At 39.8% G+C, this 11,583-nt stretch overlaps 1 protein-coding gene across 9 annotated transcripts in view; it reads left to right on the forward strand.

The window, feature by feature from the left end:
- Window positions 1-11,075, forward strand: part of RFX3 (regulatory factor X3) — a 121,164-nt gene extending 110,089 nt beyond the window's left edge. For 4 of the 9 annotated variants that reach the window (XM_083483379.1, XM_083483377.1, XM_083483381.1 and 1 more), the window contains 2 exons: window positions 705-747; window positions 1,649-11,075. In XM_083483379.1, coding sequence (XP_083339505.1) covers window positions 705-747; window positions 1,649-1,920 — 315 coding nt within the window. In that variant the 3' untranslated portion in view covers window positions 1,921-11,075. The remainder of the gene's footprint in view (window positions 1-704; window positions 748-1,648) is intronic. The other 5 variants (XM_083483376.1, XM_083483380.1, XM_083483378.1 and 2 more) reach the window with 3 other exon arrangements.
- Window positions 11,076-11,583: the final 508 nt, after the last annotated feature.

The following is an 11,583-nucleotide window of genomic DNA, read 5'->3' on the forward strand; positions in this document are numbered from 1 at the left end:
TGTGCTTTGTGTTAGTATAAACATTTCCTTACCACCCCTGACATCTTCGAACCTTGGAGAAGCCCAGAGGACTGAGGGACGAAGCCCCAAAATCTGAACGTAGGGGTCAATCGCTGCTTGAATTAATTTTATAATGAAATGATTTTAGAATGTTGTATTATTTTATTGTTGTTAGCCGCCCTGAGCCCGGCTTTGGCTGGGGAGGGCAGGATATAAATAAAAAATTATTATTATTTATTATTATTATTATTGTGTTGTTCCTGTGGAGCCAGGGGGACTAGACGGGTCAAAGGATTTGACTGCAAGAGAAAATGTTCAGATAATGCAGCGTGTGTGTGTGTGTGTGTGTGATCCGAGGCCCTTCTTCATGTGCCCTCTCCACAAGAGGTTCAGAGAATCGGAGCCCGAGAAGGGGTCTTTTCCACAATGGCTCCTCATTTGTGGAATGTTCTGCCTGGCGACGTTAGCCTGATGCCTTCAGTAGATATCTTTAAGCACCAGGCAGAAACATTCCTCTTATCCTCTTAAACAATCTATGGCCTTTTAAATGTGCCTGTGGGACATTGGGGCTTTTGTTGTTACTGCATTATGTATTGTTGTGTTTTTATATTGTAAACTGCGCTGTGATGCTCGGGTGAAGGGCAGTATAGGAATTTTAACAATAATATTTATCTATCTATTTGTTATGCTTTCCTCCTCTGCAGTTTGGTGATTTAAATGCTGTGTCTCCTGGAAATATGGACAAAGGTCAGTAGGAAGTTTGTTCTAGATCTTGGGTTGCATCCAGAGAATTGCAAGTAGAATTTGGCTTGTGCAGTGGTGCTTTCTTAATCTCACCTCCCTGCTACAGCTCTCTTTTCTCTCCAAAAATCCATTTGGAGGATCAGAGAACCCTCTGGAAATCAATAGGATTGCGGGGGGTGGGACATCTTGCATGAACAGAAATGCCTTTCTCCATTGGAGACTAGGACCCCACCAAGTGGGATATCGTTATTCTTGCCTTGTTTGAAAGACAGAAATAGCAAACTGATGGTGTTCTAGCGTCCCCTTAGAAACACCTCTCAGGGGAGTATCAGCAGTACCTTCTGCTCATACAAAGCACCACTGGATCCAGGAACAGGTGAAGTGGTGAAACGTGTGTACCGTGTAATATTTAAAACTGTTCCAGAATAATGGACAAATCAGGCTTAATGAAACCAGTATGACACAATGCTGAACCCTGTTTAAACCAGTTTAAACCCTGGTCAGAGGTTATGAGAATGAGAGATCGGTATACACTGAGATAATATAGTTCTGAAACCGGAAGTATAATAGGCATGTAGATTATAGGAAATCTTGATTACCATGAGACACGGACAGAATCCCCAGTATGATAGTTAGGATGACTGAAAGTAGAATAACAGAATCATAGAATTGTCGAGTTGGGGGGGGGGCTGGAGAGTCACCTAGTCCAACCCCCTGCAATGCAGGAATAATTCAACCTGCAAGTTTAGGAAATAGTGAATTATTTGACTAACTGGGTACACAGATGCACCTGCAAGTTTGCCTCCTTATTCCTGGCCGGGGTCCCAAACTGGGAACAGTTGATACTTCGGGAAATGGTCGGGTTGCTAAACAATTCCATCTCCCAATCCTCTGGCTCTTTCAGATTGCAGGATTCATGGTGGTTTTATTTGTGCAGATGAAGGTAGTGAAGTGGAAAGCGAAATGGACGAAGAGCTGGATGACTCCGGAGAGCCGCAAGCCAAGAGAGAGAAGAGTGACCTGAGCCAGGCCTTCCAGGTGGGCTGCCTGCAACCCGTCCTGGAGAGCGGAGTTCAGCAGAGCCTGCTGAGCCCCCTGCACAACGAGCACATTGTGACAGCCACGCAAACGATCAGACAATGCAGTGCCACTGGGAACACGTATACTGCAGTCTAACAGATATTAAAGCTCTTTTTTTTCCAGATTATATTAGCCCTGTTGATGTTGGGCTTATCATGGGGGAGGGGAGGGATGCAAAAAAAAGAAGTCTGAAGGTCGACTGTTGTCAAATTTTATCTGTGCTTGAACATTACTTTTACTGGAGTTGTGAAATGAAATGAGTGTATGTATTTCTCCAGGTCTCTTTTGGAAAAGAAAAAAAAAAATTGGTAAATACAATCATTTTACACTGGCCGCTTAATATAAAGAGTTTTCTTAGTTTCAAGAGTCAAGAAGCGTTTTTGAGAAGCTTAATGTTAATGTTTTTGTCCTCTTTATAATTAAAAGTAATTTAATTTTTCATAGTTTTTACAAAATATTTTAATGTTAACTGTTAGTCATGGTGATTTCGTATAAATAGGGTTTTAATTAATTGCACTCTGAAATATCAAGAATTTTCCTCTTTGATTTACACTGGAGGCCTGCTCATTTGATAGCAGCTGCATTAAACTTGTTATAGGAAAGGCAGCTTTCATTGGACAGAACTGGAAGATGCTATTTTGATACGTTTCAGAGTGTTCAGGGGTTATATTGGAAATTTTATTATGACGCTAGAGAACATAGACTGTCGTCTTTCTCAGAGGAAGAGCGATTCTCACGGTTGCAGGATAAATGAGAGCTCTGATCACATGTGGTAATAATGTGTACTTAATTCATGTACACAGGACACCATTACAGACAATGCAAGCTTCCTTTTCAAAAAAGAATCAGTTATTTGCGTACCAACTCCTCTCTTTTAAGACTACTGATTTCAGGTGCCGTCTGCCCAAGCAGCCGACTCTGTGCAACCTCCGCTGGCTTCAGTTGAGCTTGCAGCAGATTTGGAGCCTGTCCTGGGGGGATGATGCACCACATAAACACAGGGGACCACCACCCAGATGCTTTCTGCTCTTCAGTGGGACTGTCGATGCTAGAGACTGAAGCTAGAAAAAGAAAAGCATCTTGATTATTATTTTTTAAGTGTACGTACTACTTATGCTGAACTGGACATGCAGGAAACCATTCCTTTCAGATGACTTTTTTTATTCCATGTCCTTTTCCCCGTGATAGTTCAATCTGCTGCTCTTGTTAAAGATAGTTTATAGGATGCAAGGAATGTAGCAACCTGCATTGTAACTTTGCTCAAAATAATTCCTGGTTCTTAAGTGGATTTCATTTTATACAAAAATGTTTAAAAGGCAGTGAAACTGGCACATGTCACTTGTACTTATTTCCCAATTGCGTAGAATTTGAATAGGTGGCTAGACGGACCATTGCCATTTAAGAATGTACATCAGGGATCATTGTACCTCGGCTATTACATGGTGCCTTAAACAGAACTGAAGCTAAGATTTTCTTGTTAATAACTCTTGCATTGATTCAGCAAAGTGTGCCTGTCTTCTTTCTTTCTCCCCTCCTCCCCCAAGTCCCCAAACAGTAGAAGGGCAGGTTACATAGTTTTCAAAAATCAAGATTTTCTTTATTTATTTATTAGATACACTATCCCGCTTAGAGTGACGGCATATTTCTTCTTTATAGCTGAATTTCACTTTATTACTAATCAGATTTTCTTGGTGGGGAGGGGAGTGTATGAAAAACAAAACTAGCTTTAACAATGTCAAAGGTCAACAAAATAGGTTAGCCAATTTCCAAACAAGAATTTATATATATTTCTAAACCCTTATCTACTTTTAATTTTTAAAAAGTAAAGTAAGCAAAACTTTTTAAAGCAGCATATAGTTACAATTTGTGCACATGTGGGGGGTCAGTCTGCTGTTTCATTTACTGGTTAAATCATACTATATGTGGGGTTTTTTGGTTTTGCTTTTGTCTAATGACCTGTTACAAGTATAATGGATTAAACATGTCATTGGTTGAAAATATACCTGAATTTCCTTAGTTTGATCAAAACAAACCAAAAATGAAGGAAAGCACAAAGAAAATTCACAGACTCTATAGCGCAAGGCCCATGTCAAATATTCAGAGCCTTGTTTGTCATTTGTCTGAAAGACGATATTTAAGGTTAGAGTCACCACATGCTTGAACAGCAAGGAGAAATTGTTGGTATATTTATAGCACACAAGTTTGATCCTAGGTTTTTCATGTTTCAAGAATTTCTAAAGATTTACTAATTTTTTAATTTAAACATTTATACTTCTAAACCAAGCTTTATGAATTTTCTTAAAGTTGCAGAATTGGAGGCCCACTGGCAGAGCGGCCAGGCAAGATCTTGTGCCTGGTCATTCCTGCCACATTGTTTAACTTATGCTGATATGATTCCATGATCATTCTGTTTCCTCTGTTATTTAAATGTGTCCCCATCCCCCCGCTCAAAATCCATCACGTCTGTACCCCTCACCATTTTTTAAAGAAATCTAAGCTGTGATACTTACTCCCTCTCATTGTGCATTATGAAATGTTTACACTTAAATACAGTGAAATTAAATGTAAAAACAAAGAAACACTTTTCAGCATAGTTTTTTAAGGCTCTAGTAAGGAGATTAGATTTATTTACTGATAATAATCCTTTGAGATGGCAAACTTGTATGTTTTCTAATCATTGTCCTTTTCATTATTGTTGAATTTTGTTCATGCAGCGAAATGACAAAGATGCAAATTTAGTTTTCTGAGAGAGACAGGCCTTGTAAATCCTCTGTAAGTCAACTCTTTTCGCCTTCCCACCTTAGTTGATCACTGTATTCAAGGTGCCAAAAAGATCAATATATAATTTTATCTTATGTCGAGTTTTCTGATTAAAAGGTGACATTCTAGTCTGTAATGGAACCAGGTAAATAAGATGGATCTCTGCAGCCACATATTGCCCCAGATTCATCCAAAAATGCTCTGATAAGTTAATATTTTTTTAAAATGGAATACTAGTTTTGATCAATCCAAATGTGCGTATTTTTATCACTTAATTTAGTGGCAGTTGATCATTTCTGCTTTTCTATTTATTGGTCTCGCAAATCGGGTGAGTCCTCTGCCCTTTCATTGTCCCCACAGACCCTTCCGTGTAATCATGAAGTCACATCAAGGGAGCTTTCTGACACTCGACTCTTTGTGCCTATATCCTTTCAGCGTTCCTTGCAAAATGTGGCTGGGATTCCCAGACTCCCCTGCATGTGCCCAAGTGCATCTGTGCCCCTAACCCAGAGGGCTGCCCCAAGTCCCTCTTCCCACCCCAGATCCTTTGGACCTTAGATGTTGCCCCAGAATCCCCCCAACTTGCCTTGGGTAGGAAACCTCAGACCCATAGAGGGCTTTGAATCTTGGAGATTAATTTAAACAAAATAATCCCAATTTAACCATCATTCACAACACAAATATTAATATTATGTCTTAGCATTGACATTACCAGTGCTATTTTCTGGGGGGACGCAGGCGTACGCATACCCCTCAACATTTTGTGAATCTAACTTTGGTCTCATTGAGGGGCACTATTTCAATATGAGTAGGAAAATGAGAGTACCTCTAAACATTTTTTTCTAGAAAAAAAGCATTGGACACTACTAACTCTTGATGGCATTGCAGGAGAATAGGCTCATAGGATTTGTGTGGCTCCTTTCTTAAAAAGTTGGTTTAAGGAATATTAAGTTTTAAAAATAGGACTTTTTGGCTCTTGCAGAAGTAATGCAGTGATCAATGTAGATGCTACTCTGGAAACTTCCTACTCAGAGGCCAGGCCCAGTTTTCATAAGCTCTTCAGGAATGCAAAATAGTTGGTGCTGTCACTTTAAACTTACAAATGTTTGTACTGTCTTGTCGAAATTATTTGCTTTGTGCTTATTTTTGTATTACAACTTGGAATTACGACACTACTTTAGAAATGGATCACCTTTTAAAAAGTTACCAATGTGCAATGTTACCACATTTGGTTCACCGTGCGTGGTGATAATTTAAACAGGACTTGTACTAATGGTACCGTCATTCAGGAATGTACAGATCTACATACAATTTCTTTAATTTAAAACGAGGTATTTTTAAGCATCAGAAACACTTCTCTCAAATTATTTTCAGTAAAGCATTAAATAACTGCATAGTTTTCTCAAGACAAATCAGCAAGGAAATACTTAAGTTTGACTTTTAATTGCAACCTTGTTTCAATAATGGAATAATTTTATATAAGGAATACCTATAGGATTTTTTTAAAAAACTTTCATATAACACTAATTTCGGAATATGTAACACTGATTGGTGAGAGTAGTACCCCTACGTGAAAATTGGGCCCTTATTCATGCATTACAGGCCAGTCTCTTTTATCTATATGGTTAAAATGAGTTAAGAGGAAGGGGAATGTTAGTACTGTTGCAAGGTTGTTTGGTGACTGAAGAAAACTGGAATAGAAGCATAAATGCAGTGCTTAGTTCTAGTGATAGGAAATTATTTTGATGGTAACACCTTGCATTAACCCTTTGAGCATTGTAAGCTAATGTGATTGGTACAAATATTTCAGAGACCACTGGCAAGAGGAGGAGTGCCGCCGCCCCAGCCCTAACCACTATCTGAGATAATGAACACCATGTGCACAGTTTTGCAGGGGAACAGGTCCCAAGAACTCTTAAGAAAATCTAAGGAGTTGTGCCCTACTTCAGAGAACTCTGAATGCTCCCCAAATCCTACTGAAGCAATTACCTTTGGGGGGTGGTGGATATTTTTATTTTAAATGTTGTCATGCATAGGGTTGAATCTAGCCATAGTCATTCTTCAAGTCAGTCCAGGGAAGTTTGTGGGACTTGATTTCAATAGGTCTGCTCAAAGTATGACTAAGTTAGGATCCATCCCTGGTTTGCACTTAAATAGGTGTGTCATAGGAACATTGGAAGTTGCCTTATACAAAGTCAGACCCAGGGGTACACCGAGCTCAGAATTGTCTATCCCAGGGTTCTTCAACCTTGATCTGTTGCTGGACCACAACTCCCATCCTCATCCAGCTTTGCCTGTGGTCATAGATGATGGGAGTTGTAGTCTAACAACATCTGGGGACCTGAAGTTGATGAACACTGGTCTACCCAGCAGCTCTCCAGGGTTTGGGGCAGGGAACGTTCCCAGCCCTGCCTGGATATATCAGAGATTGAAACAGACAACTTCTGCATGCAAAGCACATGCTCTGCCACTGAGTTATGGCCCTTCCCTATTAGACATTTTAAGCATCAAAGATCTGGATGCATTGTAAATGTTTTTCTCAATTTCAGTACTTGAATTTGAGGAGGGCATCTCTGCTGAATACATTTAGAATACTGCCTGCAGCAAACTAGCATTTCTGCTATTTACTGCCTACAGCAAACTAATGTTGCTACTAGTTTAGGGGGAAATTATTTGATCCAAGAAACATGAATTGAAAAGTACCTATATGTTCTTAAAATTAGATACTTAACAAGAAAATAACTTTATTTGAGAATACAGTGGTACCTCGGGTTACAGACGCTTCAGGTTACAGACTCCGCTAACCTAGAAATAGTACCTCAGGTTAAGAACTTTGCTTCAGGATGAGAACAGAAATCGTGCTCCGGCGGCGTGGCAGCAGCAGGAGGCCCCATTAGCTAAAGTGGTGCTTCAGGTTAAGAACAGTTTCAGGTTAAGAATGGACCTCCAGAACAAATTAAGTTCTTAACCCAAGGTACCACTGTAGTGGGGAAATCTTGCTAGGCCATGTGTTAAATAGGAAATGTATCTCAGAGACCTGAATTTTGTAAGACATTTACAGTTCAATTACACATGCCCCCATCCTATAAACCAGGGGGGCTGGCCCATGACCCTCCAGATGTTGGGTCCCAAGTCCTATCAGCCCCAGCCATTAGGGGAGTTGTTGTCCTACAAAATACGGAGGGCCACAGTTGAGATGGCCGTGCTGTAGACGGTCTCCCCCAGGGTATTGCTGTGACTACAGCCCAAGGAGCCTCTACAGGCGTCCCTGGGAGAGAACTGGGTGGAATTACAGGTGTCTTGGGATTTTGTTTTGCACCCACTGTTCAGCTGAAGGCAGGCTGCATTTTGAGAGTGGAAATGGCTTTCCTCTCCCGCATTGTGAGCTCTTGTGCTCAGAGAAGCCTTTGGCTGCACACATAGTTTTCCCGCTAGGCATGTAGTTTTGTTGAGCTGAAGCCTTGATTCACCCCATTTCCCCATTCCCAAGTCAGTTTGTTACTGAATGCAAAGTGGCATATTTCTAAGGAATTCCAAACTTCACACATTGTGCAGATAAAAACAGGCTGTGGGCGATAGAGCAGTATATGTTTTTTTTTACGTAGTCACAATTGCCAAACCAGCCCAGTCTCTAGATCCGGCCTGTGACCCCCCCAAGTTATGAATCCTGTTGTAGCTGAGGCTCCACCAACCACCCCTTGTTGCTGCTGGACTGGCCCTGCCCCAGTCGCCAGGGTGCAGAGCACCCAGCAGCTCCCAGTAGGTGGCTGGTGAGCTGCCTTTCTCTCGGAGAGTCTCCAGGAGCGCTGGCCTGCTCTCGATAGAGTTCTGCAAGATTCTTGTCCATTGGTTCAATGCATCATCACTAATAAGCAGTTTGCACTGAAGCTGTGGTTATTCTGGAAGGGACTTGGGAGCGCTACGGTTCTCTAACACAAGCCTCTAACCAGCCTTCCCTTATTCTGACAAGCTATTCAAATTAATGTATAATTAAAAATGAATGCAATACTCAAAGGGTTTATGAATTTATTATTCATAATAATTTTACTGTAAATGCTTCTCAGTTTGCATGCCTTGATCATTGCTGCTAGTGATTTTATGTGCCAGTAGAACTGAGTTTACGTTACCAATTTTACTTAATAGTTAAAGCCACTTACAAAGTGACTGCCTGGGGTCTTTTGATTGAAGTAACATGCCTTGATTTCAAAACAATTTGTGGTTGTTGTTTTTTAAATGATTTTTCTCTCCTCTTTTTTTCGTTCCCTCCCTTCTTTTTCTTTTCATATATATATATGAAGCCCTGAGTAATATTTGGTAAGAATTCTCAGTTCAATTGATTATGTAAAATGAAATACACCAGAATACCCATTGAATGCAAACCATCATCCTACTAAGCCTCATCTCTGTACATTTCACCAAGCACTGATGCTGGGCAGCCTTCCATACAAATCACATAGGAAACGAGTTGAAATTGCCCAGCAGCAATGCCTTGTGGATTGTGCCTTCTGTACGGAAATCAGGGAGATCTGGTTTAACTGCAGTGAGAACGGGATGGGGCAACAGCTTGCGATTGAGAGGGAAGCAAAACTGTCGAGCAAGACAAGTGTGTGGTCCTTTCCACTTGGTTGCGTGATGCTTTTGCAACGACCAGTCACCTTTCGTGGCCAGGTGAGAGACAAATCTTCAGCATGCATGCAAGTACTATATAAATAGGAATCCTTTCATTTCCTAAATTGAAATTTTAACAAGATATATGGCTTGAATGGGTTGTCCACATTAGGATATACCGTATTTTTTGCTCTATAAGACTCACTTTTTCCCTCCTAAAAAGTAAGGGGAAATGTGTGTGTGTGTGTGTGTGTGCGCGCGCGCGCGCGCGCGTCTTAGGGAGCGAATGCAGGCTGCGCCGCTATCCCAGAAGCCAGAACAGCAAGAGGAATTGCTGCTTTCGCTGCGCAGCGATCCCTCTTCTTGTTCTGGCTTCTGAGATTCAGAATATTTTTTTTTCTTGTTTTCCTCCTCCAAAAACTAGGTGTGTCTTATGGTCTGGTGCGTCTTACAGAGCGAAAAATACAGTATGTATTATTGCAAAACAGCATAGGAAGTATGGAACCCAGTATAATACTGATTATAAAGAAGGTGCCTATTTAGTACTTCTGTGTTATTTCATTACTACATTCCTATCTCCCTAAGCATCTCACATCAATAAAAGTGAGATTCGGGCCCTGTAATCAGACTTATGTACTAAAAGGACATGGCATGCAAGGGAAGCGATCTTCCTGTTCTGCTGTGGCTCTTCTTTGCTTGGCTCCGGCTGTCACAGGGTAGCCAGTGAGGGAAGCTGCCTTCTTCCTGGACCAGTGGAGGGGCCAGGCCAGTCTTCCTCTGGCCCCCAAGTTCCCCCTTGCCCCCCTGGCCAATTTCAGAGATCCTGGAGTTCTGCCTTTGGCTCTGCAGCCTCAGGGCAACTTTCAAAAGCAGCCTATTGAAATTCTGATATGGATTTCTTGCACAAGAAGTACAGCCCCAGGTAGTTTAGGGAATTATACCCTTACATTTTAAATCTTAATTACAGTTTCAAAATAACCAAATAATTTTCAACGTACAGTTATCAAAAACAAAAGTCTAACCAAAGCAGGTTTCTCCTTTTATAACTTAATTTTCCCATTTGAAATTTGACTTTTTTAATAATAGCTAGTGAGGCTGTAAAAAAACAAAACAAACATTTGTGTGCCTTCTTAAAAACTTGGGGAATTTGTGCCTGTCTAATGCGGTTAAATTTAGTTCTTACCATTGCTAACTCTACTATCACTCAGGGCTTTCTTACCTTTGATATAAGTTATTTCACTGTTTTATTTTACAATTTGTTTTTGTTCTTCGTTACGTGCCATCATTTAAATTTCACTTAGTAAGTGGCAGGTCATGCTTTTCAGTCCCACAAGCACAGAAATGCAGGAAACACTCATAGAGCATATTGGATCTTTTTATTTTCAAAATTGACTGAATATATAATGTAAATGAGGTAAGCAACTTTTTGTAGATTGTATGTGTGAGATAATGTAATGTTCTTTTCCAGTTTTTGGATTACAGTTGAATATACTTTTTAATTATTTAAAGAAAACATCTTTACAGAATAACGTGATGGGTTTTGTATAATGTATTTGATTTTGTAAATACGTATTTCCTGATGTGATTTTTGTGAAAATGCTAAATCTTTTAGTATATCATGTCCTCTCAAAATTGGCAGGAGCTAAATAATAGTTTGTGGGCAATTTGTATTGTGTACTGTACAATAACTGGGGAACTTTTATAATTATAAAAATATATATTAACTTTTAGTGTGTTGTTTAAACAAATGACTGGAACATACTAAAGATAGTAGGATTTTTCTGAATATTTCAGACTTGAACTCAGGCTAGCTTTCTTGTGTTTTTCAAAACAAAATTGTGTCTTGTCTTTTAAAATCAATAAATTTGTTTTCTTGTTACAAATATATTTCAAATGTTTCCATTTTTATAGAGGGGTATGGCATCACAATGGTTTATAACAATATAAAAACCTAAAACCAAACTTCAAAATCAAAAAAGTTTAAAACACGTTAACTAGTTAAAAAAAACTAACAATACAGGAAAGTTAAAAGCAAAAATAAATTTAAAACAAACATTAAATAGACCATGGGGGGGGGGTGTCATGCTAGTTCTTCTTCAGCAAAACTTGTTCTTCTGTATGCTTGGTAATTCTACTTTTAACACTAGTTTTCCCAGAATAGGCATTAAACTAGCAGGTATATAATTCCCCAAATTCCTCCTGGATTGCTTTTTAAAATATTGGTATTACATTCTTACCAGTCCTCAGGTGCAGAGGCTTGGAGACATGTTTTTGTTAGAAGGTCACAACTTTTACATTTGAGTTGTTAAGGGTGGGTGACATCCCAGCCCCAGTGATTTGTCAAAAACAACAACAACAACAAATCCGTTTATTGTGAGGACCATGCCTGTA

This window comes from Podarcis liolepis (assembly GCF_965112155.1).
Source record: "Podarcis liolepis genome assembly, chromosome: 17".
Taxonomy (NCBI): Eukaryota; Metazoa; Chordata; class Lepidosauria; order Squamata; family Lacertidae; genus Podarcis; species Podarcis liolepis.